Consider the following 14,068-nt stretch of genomic DNA (forward strand, 5'->3'; position numbering starts at 1 on the left):
CGATGTTGAGGTCAATAGAAAATCAATATAATGGGGAATAGGACAGAATAAGCCGTTGGAGTACAGAGGCAACTTCTGCGTTGGATTAGTGAAAGATGCCGTTTCCAGCTCAAACCATAGAAGAAACTTTTTTTTCTGTCTGCGTTGGCTGATACATTAGGTTGCATTTTTCGTTGATGAGAAGTTTCTCGACAAAATGATTTAAAATATAAATCATAAATAATATTTCAACAACTTTATACAAACATATACAAGTTGATACAGGCATATAAAACATTTATTTTTCGGTGTGGTCGTTATTGAATCTGTGAATTAATAGTTGTGTGAGGGACATAGATCTTTTTAATTCAAAACCAACGAAAATTTTCCGGTTTTGTTTCGTTTTCATAATGAAATAATACCTGCTAGTTTATTGTTATGATTACTTATGTCTATAATTCATTTTCGAACTTTATTTAATTGATTATATATTTACAAAATACGCCAACAAATTTGCATACACAAACTGTGCCCGCAATACAAGAATAGCATTACATAAAACGGATATAGCGTACTTCTACTTCACAAAACATATTTAAGTACCTAGATACACATAAGTGTGAAAAAAATAGTCGACATATCGTGTAGTGTAAAGTGTGTGGAAAAAATCAGCTTCCGCAGCGGTTACTGATAAAAAAATTTATATCTGTGTTTACATCCAAATATTGACAACTGTCGGTATCAATCAATCACTCCTTTTAATTAAATTATTGATATATTTGAATTCACAATCAAAAACTTGGTTTTGATACACGCGACATACGAGAATAGTGGAAAACCGAAGCACATTGTGAGTGATGATTTATAGGTAATGATGCTTGGTATGCTAGATTCTTATTTCAGACTATCATTGTAGTTAGATATGAACCAACATACTCTTTTTCACAGTCAATTTGATTAAAACCTTATATATATTTTTGAACTATATATATATATATATATATATATATATATATATAATATATATATATATATATATATATATATATATATATATATATATATATATATATATATATATATATATATATATAATATATATATATATATATATATATATATATATATATATATATATATATATATATATATAATATATATATATATATATATAAATATATATATAATATATATATATATATATATATATATATATATATATATATATATATATATATATATATATATATATATATATATATATATATATATATATATATATATATATATATATATATATATATATATATATATATATATATATATGATGCCTGTATATGTGTGTGTATGTGAAACTGCAACACTATAATTAGTCACTCATCATATACATATGAATTTTAATCACTTCGATTGAAAACAACTCTTTTAAGTATGAGTTGCGATCGAAATCAAATTTATTTCACAATATAAATTTAATACAAGTGGTGCAAAATCACTAACCAACTCATTCAGACGTAACTTTGTTATAAAAGAGATTACCGGTTATCGTCACCGACACACCGAAGATGCCTTTCTCTTGGAAACCCCTTATGCAGCTCATTTTTCCATCAGTAACTGTTTTTAATTTTCCAACTCAGTCCCTCCGAAACATTAAACACACACGGCAGCAAAGTTCCGCTACCATACCACGGTCGTCGTTTCTGATGTCGGTGTGATTCAATCTAGACCCGACTCAACACAACAGGATGCTGACTTTTTGGTAGATAAGTATATTTATTTATTCTGAATAAATATTGTAATATGTACATTATAAGTATTAAGATTCATTAAAAATAGCCAAGGGTAGCAACATTTGATAAAGCTTCACGTTTGCGCAGGGATGGTCTTTATTCTCTACGGTTGAAATGGAATAAGTGGGTGAAGGGTGGGTTCTCATGACCGCTTTACTAGAACGGTCTCTAATTGAGCGGAGTGATTTAGGACATCCCCTTCTCCCGTGAGGTGATGTTGTTTTGGCAGCGCAGCTAGTGAGTTTTTAGATGGGTAAGATCTTTCTAGAATAGAGATTTTAACGCTTGAAAAGGAAACAAACATATTCATACATAAACCACCATTCACACAATTCACTATTAATATATAATTGGAAATTCATTTCCCTCAGTACTTTATCACTAGACTTGTTATTTACTTATTTAAAAAAACACATGGGTAGCTTCGTTATCCAAGTATAGTTACCTTTCACACATATTGAGCAGACATGCGGTTCATTCATCGAATAAAGTTAAATGAACCAATGTTTATGGTAAGCATATAAACTGCGGAGCGCAAGATTAAAAAAATTTCAAATCATCTCTATCCGTGAAATATGTGCTACCATAGTTTAATGGTTGTGATTCGGCACACGAAGAATTTTACGAGACCTTTTGCTTGGTGTCGCTTTATGTAACAACACTAAAAGTTTAATATATTAGTAAATATATTACATATTATAATGCTATTTGCGAATCCAATTTACAAAATTAAAAATAGCGTGTATTAGCGAATCAAAACCGAAGGTATTTGTGAATACATGAGGTATCTAACGCTAAGAGCGTGTACGTAAAATTCAACAATATGTAAAGCCTGAACAAGAATACAATTACGACACAATTCTAGATTTATCATATAATGTGTTTAGTGCACATTTGATCCATTTAGATAACACTTTCATTTCATCCCAAAAAGGGTGCATAATCCTATTATCTTTTCCCGCAGGCGAGAGACGATATCACACCAAAACGATACTGTCGGTCCCTCGATACCACGCTGGTCAGATTCGCATACCTAATCGTATTCATAAAATAATCCGATTTGAGATTTTTCTTTGTCTATTTGTCTATTTGATTCGGTTAGCTGGTTTGCTAGCCACGCGCGAAAATTGTCTTTAATATTTTTTAATGGTTCAATTAAAGAATTTCATTTTATAACTTTTTTCTCTCGTCTTTCATATCGTTACAGGTGATGCCAGTAATACGAGTATCGGTAGTGGAGAAGGAACGGGAGAAGAAGATGATGACTCGAATGGCAAAAAAAACCAGAAAAAACGTGGCATTTTTCCTAAAGTTGCAACTAATATACTAAGAGCGTGGTTGTTTCAACATCTAACGGTGAGTCATTCATAAACCATATTTTCATTTTGTTATATTTTTCTTCACTTATGACTGTCCAAACAGAGAAAATTATTACCGTAACTGATCAATCACTTGTAGAAAGCATTGCAAATGTAACATAGCACTAGCTGAAATTGAAGCTTTCGTTAAACAAATTTGTTCAAAAATGGCGTCGTTAAGTAAAATTTCTGCGCGGTTATCCAGTATCAAACATATATAAAAGGGTGGATGGTGGACATGATGACAATTGAGTTCACGTATACTGTTCGAATTCTAATTTTGAACAGCCTGAATCTTTGAATTGTTGATAAGAACTGTTATGAATCAAATTAAAATAAGCGTTTATAGACCAATACACCGTATCTCTTTAACCTGACTTTTCTGACAGTTAATGGTAACTTTGTTTACGTTTTGGACTTTGTGCTTTTTTGGTGAAGCAATCGTGTGGGTAGTGTAAATGCTGTTTAATTTGTAATTGCTGTTAGTGTGTGGCACCTCACGCACAACATTTAAAAGACATTTTGGTCACACATGATATAATCTGCTATTTTTGCAGTGTGGACTCAACACTGCGACCAGAGATTAGATCTATAATGATTTTGCCCAGGTGTTTTTTGTACTCCGCACTTCATATTATTGGTAGTATCACTATTGAAGTAAGTTGATACGCTTATCATTCATGTCCGTGCTTGTGTGTAGGTTTTACCTTCGTGTTTCAAGCTTAGTGCTCTACTATACCGACCCTCTGTCCATCCTTACAATATCGTCTAATCACAATTCTCTGGAGGAACTTTCATATGTTACTCACTCCAGTTTTATTATAATGAGTACTTATTTTTATTAGGAGGAGAGTCAAACAAGGGTACTGTAGAATTCAGATTGAAGGAAGGGTACGTGGTGGGGAACCTGAGAATAAACCCTTGGCAAAGTCCTTTGACAACCAAATGGCCTAATTCTATTAAGAATCGAACCCACGAACACCCGCTTACCAAAGCGGACTCTGTAACCTTGCGGTTTCGGAGCTTCCCAATGATCTGCTAAAATTGAGAATAAAACTGCAATACCCGAAGGTAAACAAAGTTACCAGTAGCTGTCAAACTGAGGTGCGTGACGTCACCGTGCGATTGTCTATTGGAAAGTACTATTGCTGATAATGCAAAACGACTGCATAGCTTGCTTCGATTAGTAAGATTTTATATTAGGTACTGTTTAATGTTTGAATCAAAAACTTTTTAAATCATACGCAGGACAGCACAGAGTTGCCAGTTCAACACAATGAAATAAAATCTCGTTTCATAGAAGCAGGGTATTTGACAAATAGAAAAAAGTATAGTAAAATGATGTACACAGAAACATGAAAACACCAGGATATGCGTATTTTTAACGTAAATCGGCTCTTCTGTGCGGGAGGTTGCGGTTTTAAGTAAAAGTGATTTAGGCGACAATCATAAATTACGTAATGTAAAAAAAACAACGTTTGGTGATTATGTAACGAAACATTATTTTGAAAATTTCAGGTAGAGGGAAAATTTGCTGCTAAACACCTGAGAGACCAACCTCAGGTAGTGTGGAATTTGACCCACTAAAAACCCTCCAGTCTCCAGCCCATAATACTCCCCGGGACGACCGCTAAGTATTGCTTCGGGGAGCGGCTTTTATGCTTTGTGCAACCCCTCCTGGCTCAATCAAGTCTCTTTGTAATTAGCTAACTAACCTGGATACTGGCAGTTAGCTAACACTGGCGTGTCATTGGTCAACCTGTCGCCTGATTTGTAACTCTAGGACCATTTGAGAGGCGGCTGCACAAACCGCCCTCTAGATGTTCGGGTCTTCACACATCCTCTGAACTAGATTGTCCGGAGTTGTGTCCGGCCCGCTCACTACCATCATGTTGCTCCGCGCACGCGAAAAACAAGGAAATACAAAGAAGACATACTAAGCAGTCTTCTCTGCATCCACACACTCGGGGCACATCGGGCACCCTGCATGGCCGAACCTGTGTAGATACTGCCTGAGGCAACCATGACCTGACAGGATCTGTGTCAGGTGGAAGTTAACTTCTCCATGGCGCCTCCCGACCCATCCGGATACCACAGGAATAAGTTGGTGCGTCCATCTACCCTCCGTGGAGTTGGACCATTCCTGCTGCCATCTGATCATCGATAATGATCTTCTGGTACCTCGTATGCTCCTTGTGTCACGTTGATCGAAGCATTCTATGTCCTCCCAAATGGCTATGCTGATAGGCATCATGCCGGACAGGACGCAGATTGCGTCGTATGGCACTATGTGAAACGCACTCACAACCCTCAGGCACATGAGCCTGTAGGTACTTTCCAGTTTACCTCGATAACTGTTAGTACCTAGCGCTTTGGACCACACTGGGCCCCCATACCTGAGTATAGACGAAACCACGCTGGCAAGAAGTTTACGCTTGCTGCAATTCACCACTGAGCTATTCGACATCATTCGAGCTAGTGCTGCAATAGCCTTTGAACGGCGCGGCCGTCAACTCGCCTCCTCGATCGACTCGCCGTAGACCTCTAGCGTTATGTCGTCTGCAAAGCCGACGATCACAACCCCTACAGGGAATTTGAGTTTCAACGCCCCGTCATACTTGACATTGCACAACACTGGTCTCAGGATAGAACCTTGCGAAACTCCTGCGGTAGGGGGAGCTCCGTAGCCACAAAGTTACAGAGTCCACCTTGGTAAGCGGGTGGTCGTGGGTTCGAATCTTAGTAGAATCAGGCCATTTTGGTTGTCAAAGAACTTTAGCATGGATTTATTCTCAGGCTTCCCACCAAGTACCTTTCCTTCAATCTGAATTCTACAGTACCTCTGTTGATTCTCCTTCTAACAAAATTAAGTCCCTGTTATAATAAAACTGGTGTGAGTAACGTATGAAAGTTCTCTCCAGGGAATTGTAATCAGGCGATATTGTTAGGAGGGACAGAGGCTCGGTATAGTAGAGTAGTAAGCTTGAAACGGAAAGGTAAAACTTACACACAAGCACGGAAATGAATGATAAGCGTATCACTTACTTCAATAGTGATACTGCCAATAATATGAAGTGCGGAGTACAGAAAACACCTGGGCAATATCACAATAGATCTAAGCTCTGGTCGCAGTGATGAGTCCACACAGGAAAAAAACTCCTGCAGTAATTGGGACGCACTTCTGACCCTCCTCCGTTTTATAAACAATTACTCGGTTCTGGAAGTAATTCCCCAGAATCTTGTACAGCGACACCGGTACATGGATGCTCCTGAACGCAAGCGCTATGGAGTCCCAACTGGCGCTATTGAACGCATTTTTCACGTCAAGCGTGACGATTGCGCAATAGCGTATGTCCCTTCTTTTGCTTTGGAGTGCTACCTCCGCCGTCTTGGTGACGGAGAGGATAGCATCCAGCGTGGACCTGCCCTTCCGGAAACCGAACTGATTACTTACCAGACCGTTTACACCCTCCGTGTACCTCACCAGTCTGTTGAGTATAATCCTTCGAAGCACCTTGCCCGCAGTGTCCAGTAGGCAGATAGGCCTATATGCCGATGGGTGCTCTGGCGGTTTCCCAGCTTTCGGCAGTAAGACCAAACCCTGCCGGTTCCACCTGTCCGAGAAGAGGCAGTCATCCAGACACCTCTGCATGACTGCCTGAAACAAGCCGGGGGCCGTTTTAATCGCTAGCCTGATTACCAGGTTAGGGATTCTATCCGATCCCGGTGCCTTGCTCACCTTTGGGGCCATCCACATACCACGTGGACGGATTTTTAACGATTTTTAACCCCCCCCCTCCCATCCGTGGACAAATGCCCATATAAATTTTTTTTTGTGAGGACCGTGGACATCCCTGGTCTGCGTCTGAGACACTGGAACGTCGGACGTTAGACTCGACTGCTGGTTTGGACATGACTGGGCACATCAGTAAGGACAAATGCACAAGTTATGGTTATATCGCAAAAGCGCAATGGTACTAATTATGGCATTTATCATATAAACTCAGTAGGTCCTAACTGGTTCATGCCGTAACTGATTCATTTTTTAAGTATTAGCAAGACTGCTTCACCTCCCCTACATTTCACTATTACGTGTTTTTAAAAGATTATATAATTCTCCCAGTCCCAGTTTCGTATATCCAACTATTATTTTATTCTTAAAATTTTGTTAGTAATTCGTTTTTTAATTACTAAATGGTTGGTAATTTGGCTCGCAGGTTTCATTTCTGATCAACTTATTTGTTTTTCAAATTGTCATACCATTCTGAATGTATTACAAAAACAAAATTATATCCTTAGGTACTAACAACATTTCGCTGATATACTAATAGCAGGCTGAAAAGATTGTGTCCAACAACATTCTGTTTGAATATTGAGAATAGGTTATATTTACATTTGATTCTACTACAAGAGATCGAATATTTTCTTATACCGTCCGTAGATACGTATTTCGGTTGCTACATACAACCATGATCAGTGCTTATGTGGGCTACTAGCACTGATTATGGTTGTATGTAGCAATCGAAATACGTATCTACAGACGGTATGAGAAGGTATTCGATCTTTTGTAGTATAATTAAATGGAAACATAACCTATTCTCAATATTCTTTTCCATTCCTATAAGTCGCTCAATAAGAAATTTATTCGAACATTATATTTGTTGGACACAAATTTTTCAGCCTACTACTAGTATACAAGACAACTAGTTCCGCAATTGTACGATCTTACTGATACTAATCAGCATCGTACACTCCCCTCACAATTATGGATCTCCCACAATTACGGATCACTTCTGTGTCTCGTGTTATTTAACTCAGTTAAACTAACGGTTCGAAGGCATGTAACATTTTTGCAGTAAAACATGCCATATTTGCTAGCTTCAAACACAGAAAACATCGTTCTTATTCCTAGAATGATGTGTTTTTTATAGGCGTGAAATATTGTCTTCCAGAATCTATCAAAATATTTGTCGTTTTTCTCAATCAGCGTAAGTAGCACGCTTATCATTCATAAGGTTCATATGTCGTATAATCGCTAATTCTCGTGCAAAAAATAACTCATACACGAAGATCAAGGTAAGTTCTTCACGATTCATCAAAATGTTGATGGTTGAGCCATATAAAATATGGCCAAAAGCCATATAAAATATGGCCAGGCCATGCGGGATCTTTAATACGATTTGAAATATGTTATTTCTTCAAATTACATAATTTGAATAAGGGTTATTGAATGAATTCGTTTCCAAAAGCTGTTTTTATTATGGTGATCCATAATATGATGCGAAATGTCTCATAATTAGAACCGCTCTCAAAAGTGATCCATAATTGTGTATTTGGTGAGTTATGAAATAAACATACTTTCTGAGAAATATTCACAAAACATGGAAAGAAATACTCAATGAAGTGAAAGATTACATATTTTTGTGACTGAAAACATTCATAGATTACTTATAAACAATAAAATTGGTCAGAAATGATTTTTTGAATCCATACATCTTCTTAAATGATCCATGATTGTGGGGGACTGTATTTCATAATTTTTCATTGCAAAACTGGTTGTCAATTGAACATTTTATGTTGATTAAATGTAATAATTGAAAAATACATTAGGTCTATCTTTCACCAAAACAATTTAGCATTTCAACTTTATATTTTCGCCTCTATATTCAGTTTCATATTTCCGCCTCTGGGGTACGTTCAAACGAAGATTCGGTTCGCATACTTTAACATCAGAAAGCCGACAATTGATTAGTAGGCAGTAAGTTCACATGGTGGCGCGTAAGTGTAACGTTTCGAACAAATACGAAGATTTGTCAGATTTTTTCTCCGAAGGGGCCTGTCTGTTTGTTTGTGGCTTTGGAATATAATGCACAATCGAGTAAGTCAACTCAACGCTATCGGAAATTTGGCGTTACAGAGGCAGAAACGAACATTTAACACTTCAAATTTTAGTGGTTCAACACGCCCCACCTTAACCCATTCCCGGCGGGTGATGCCATATGGCATCATCCGACATTCAAACTTTGAATTAATATTGATATATTCAATATGGTTAGAGAACAGATTGATCTTGAATATAACGTACAGTTTGTGTCATTTGTGCATGTAGTTGATGAGTAATAAAAGTTTGAAGTTCATTTTTTTTAAGTAAAAACTGATTTCTCTCCGTCGAGATTTGGTTAAGAGACAAATTGAAATAGGTCGTACTTAATATGAAATTCAAAATAATTGACGATTTTTGAAACTAGAAGGTATTTTTTCTTTCGATTACCATAATGCTTAGTTAGCCTTTAGAACCAACTTTGATTTAACTTTGGTTTTTCGCTAGGATTTTTCAAGTAACCTTCAGAGTTGAACTTTCAAAAAACAGTTTCAACTCGCCTGAACTAAAATTATAACTGGTTTGTTGGACTTTGAATCGCAGCAAACTATAATGACATATATCAAAAGCTGGAACCAAACCAAAGAGTAGAGGACTACCTCGATTCAACCAAAAAACGCATAAACAATGATAAATTGAGAGCTGAACGTGACCGCTGTGTAAACGGTATGTAAACATTGCGGGGGTCAAGAGTCCTGCTGCGTGATTTTCACCCGCTATCCCGCGTCTGATGTTTCTGAACTGCAAAACACCAAGGGTTTATTAAGCGAAATTTTATACATGGTGTGTGGATAAATAAACGCGGCCTAGCTAGGACTACCGAAATAATTGGGCCTAGGTACCCTGTTACCTTGAACAAAGAACAAGTTATTACAGCTTACTGGCGGGAAATAACGAAAATATACTCATAAGTTCTATAACATCAATAATGTGAAATTTGAACGAAAATGTATTTGGTTCTATGTATTTGTTGATACTGTTGATGCAATTGATCAATTGGTCGGCGTGCGACCGGTCCGGACCAAGCACCATTTTTTTAAAAAAATTGACTCTTTATCACCAGTGGATGTAAAAATTGATAATAGGGTAGATGATCCAATAGTTGTGGTAGCACCAAAAGTTGGGGTAGCGCTTTTAAATTCATCGTTTAAATTAATTAGAGGTGAATTGCTTATGCTACATGTTGAAGAAACAATAGATTAAACATAAGTACATACGTTACTATATCAATATGTACTGAAAATATCCAAACTACTGGAAAAAACTGTATTTTTCAGAAACTTACCTGGAAGGCACCCTTCACTACCTATTTTCTTATTTTGTCCACAAAGTTTTTAAGATATGTGTGTGTTTTTAGTACGATCAATGCTCATATAATTATTTTCCCAGATAGTAGATTATTATAGAAACTGTTTCACAGGTGAAGTTCGTTAATTGGTGATCATATTATCTATAAATTACTTCCTCCACTATTGGATCACAGGATATACTGTTCTCCTGTAGTTGCGGTATGTTCCGCATTTCTGATTTACGTTTATTAGAAAAGATTATGTGGGACTAATTGCGAATATTAAGGATAAGTAGGTACTAGGGGACATACTTAAATTATGTAACTTATCACTGTGGAAGGGGAAGGTTGGGTTCAAAAATTACCACACCTTCCCCTACCCCCGCGTTTACATGATCGGGCATAAAGTCTGCCGCCCTCAGCCCTAAAATGCTACGTTACTTATGTATGACCTCTTAATAGATGCTTACTCACTGCTTATGGTCTTGTAATTCTTTTGACGAGCCTTTCGCAGTATGTACAGTCAGAAACTAGATGGCTCTTTTAGTAAACACTAACGTAGAAAATGTAGGCGCAGACATGGTACGAAGCAGAGGTGATAGACTTTAGCTTTTTTCAAGAGAAACACAAGAGAAAGAGACGTTTAGGATAGTGTCTAAAGTTTTACTTGAACAAAAAAAAAAGATTTAAAAAAAAAGTGAGTTGATATGGAAACTGTTATCTCAGATTTCCAAAAACCAAGGTTTATAGACAAACACTTTAGTCGCCTAAAATTCATCTAAGCATTTCAAAATGAGCGCTATTAGTCTTTTTTATGTCCAACTTTGTTTCACGTTGAAAATGTTCCATGAACATGACTGAATTTTTGTTAGAAGAACTTTTTTAATTCATTCAAAGAAGATTTAGGTAAATTGACTATCCAAAAAATCAAAATTTAAATCACTTTTTATTTTTCATGCATGTAGGATCTCAAATTCAATTTTCCAATATCTTTATATAAAATTTCAAGCAATTTTCTAAAAGTCATTCCTTTACAACTTTTTTCAATATCAGTCAATATCCAGATACGTTGGTTTATAAAAAACTGCTCAAAAACTTCAGCCCTTTTAAAATGTTAGTCTAGAGAAATGTTATGAAAAGCATGCAAAATTGTTTAGTTTAATAAAACCTACATACCCACAAGCTCTCACTGAATTCTGCCAAAATCTGATCAAGTTGGTGCATAATCCGTCTCTTGGTTAACTTCGTGCATTTTTGTATTAACTTGCCAACCTACTAGTCGACCGATTAAAAACAACATGATAAATACTAAAACAATTAAAAACCACTTCAAGCGAGTTAAAAACCTTCATTTAACCAAGCAAACACGAATATTTTATATACCGCAACTATAGGAACACGCATTCGCAACTATAGGAACTCTACCGCAACTATTGGAGCAAAAGCGTACAGCATATTTTTGTTAATTTCAAGCCTCAAAACGTGTTTAAAGTCAATTTTAAGGTGCAAAACTATCAAGAAGAGCCCATTTCAACAGAAAATAATGAAAAGTACCAGCTAGACTCGTTTATCTTAGCCAAAACATGGCTAAACATGCATAACTCGTGCTAAGCTCCTCCACTATTGGGTCATTTACCCTATATCTTTCATGAAAAAAACGAAATCATTTGAACAGTTTATAATGGTATTATAACAAAGTTTCCTTGCAGCAGCCTGCAGGAAACAAACGAGGTGGTTAAACTTTAATCACTGATTACTCGAAATAATGTTTTTAGCGCTTGGTTCGGTCTAGTCGCACGCCGACCAATTATACTACGGTGCTGCTGACACTAACAGTCTCTCCTGCGACGAGATTCGAACTTTAGAACGACTAGCTTGTTAGACAAGCGTCGTACCTCGGGATGATGAAAAATATAAAATGTGTTTCTGGAAAATTATTTTAACATTTAGAAAACTACCGAAAATTATCACTCCCTAATAACTAGATAAGCAGTTTTGACGTAGGACTGCGTCTTACCGCACTATATCGGAATACATTCTGCGGAAACTAAAACTAAAGTGTGATGTCGGAATGAAAGATTTCAAACGGTAATACTGATGTAATCAAATGATGGATCACAATAGTCGATATGTCGTTGGATTGATAAAATGATGGACAATTTTTCGATATTTTAGTTTTCATTATGACTTTATTGCTCAACAGTGAAAATTGAATAAAAGTTTCAAGGTCGAATTTTAACGAACAATATACCAATTATATGTGAGCACGCCTAGTACAGACTTTATGAGTAGGCATCAACTGCCTACATTTAAAAGATAATAGAAATCAAAATGATTCGTACAGATCTTTGAATAGGCAGTTTGACGAGCTGTACTGATGATTATATTTTTCTAGCTAAACGAATTTAATTCAATATGATAATCCGAGTTGCATCTCGCGGTTGTGGTATAGAGAAAAACCAAATGAAAATTAATCTTGATATTAGGGTTTCCACAATTATATTTGTATTCTTCAAATCAATATTTTTTCCATCAGCATCTGCAAAAAATACTACCTTCCATAACATTGCTTGTAATTGAACAACACTATGCAAACTTTATTTGCTGGGGCTAATGTTGTTTACCACTCTAACCTGGTTTATTTTTGAAGATAACAGATTTTTCGCAGTTTTTGATATCTTGAAACTGAAAAGACTTTTCTCTGGTTCTGCTCACCTATAAAATGCTTAAATTAACCTGAATTCAATGTTAACATGTTCGAAAAATTCAATGAGAGTTTTAAATTTTCTATAATATACATTCTCGACTAGAAACTGTATTTTTTTATCGTTACTTTTCCCGCAAACTTGTAAATGCAGGAAAATATTTCATGTGACATCTTTGCTTGGCAGTTGTGAGGTACAGACTGGTAGAACTAACAAGATGCTGCTTTGGAATCGGCGAGTAAGCCATCTTCCACAAGACAAATAAATAAAAAAGATAACTTACTTTCTACTAAATCGTACTTAATTAAAACCTGTGTAAAAGGTGTCTTTTTCGTCTATTGAAGAAAATCGACTGTATTAGGATAAATGGTATTCATCAATGTTAAGGAGAATACTTTTTCTTCTAATATAGAGTGCTGCAAACAAATATTAAAAATGCAGACCCCCGTTTGATTTTGCCAATTTGCCAAAATCGAAGCATGCTAGAAATGAACGGATCTATTTTCACGCTTTTTTACTTTTTAAGTGGCCTTTGATGACTTTAACAGAAGGTATGGCCATTATTGAACTTGTTTTAGTTCCGAGTCGTTAGAGGTCTCGCTCGATGAATTATTGAGCTTAAAATAATTTGGAAGTACTCGGAACTCAACGGGAGCAGGTCCGCATGTGGCCTATGACGACCTAGATACTTGAGCTGACCACCCGAGTGATTAGAGACATAGTACGGTTTTAGTACTGAGAATCAAAATACCTTTCTGTTGGAGGATTGAGGTTGGGGCCAATTTGTTTCTCGGAACTATGATTTTTGAGTTGTGCCAGTGTTGCACGAAACAAATAATAAGACCTACTGCGACTCTGAAGGGTTCACATGAAGCGGGTTAACATGAGGCGATTTTCATTCTGAAATTATGAAAATGTAGATTAGCTACCTGTGTTTTAGTCTTGTCAGCATCTTCTAGCCTCTCAAAAGTTCAAATTTTGTTTGTAAATTTAGGCAGACACGCTTCTCACGGCTTTTGTTTCTTGGTTGGTAATCAACTACGAAGCTATAAATAATTTTGTATTTT

The 14,068-nt window shown here is 36.2% G+C and overlaps 1 protein-coding gene across 1 annotated transcript in view; it reads left to right on the forward strand.

The window, feature by feature from the left end:
• Positions 1–14,068, forward strand: part of LOC129717122 (homeobox protein homothorax-like) — a 283,845-nt gene that overhangs the window by 59,047 nt on the left and 210,730 nt on the right. The window contains exon 4 of the mRNA XM_055666966.1: positions 2,977–3,125. Within this exon, the coding sequence (XP_055522941.1) occupies positions 2,977–3,125 (149 nt within the window). The remainder of the gene's footprint in view (positions 1–2,976; positions 3,126–14,068) is intronic.

Source organism: Wyeomyia smithii, chromosome 1 (assembly GCF_029784165.1).
Source record: "Wyeomyia smithii strain HCP4-BCI-WySm-NY-G18 chromosome 1, ASM2978416v1, whole genome shotgun sequence".
NCBI classification, from domain to species: domain Eukaryota; kingdom Metazoa; phylum Arthropoda; class Insecta; order Diptera; family Culicidae; genus Wyeomyia; species Wyeomyia smithii.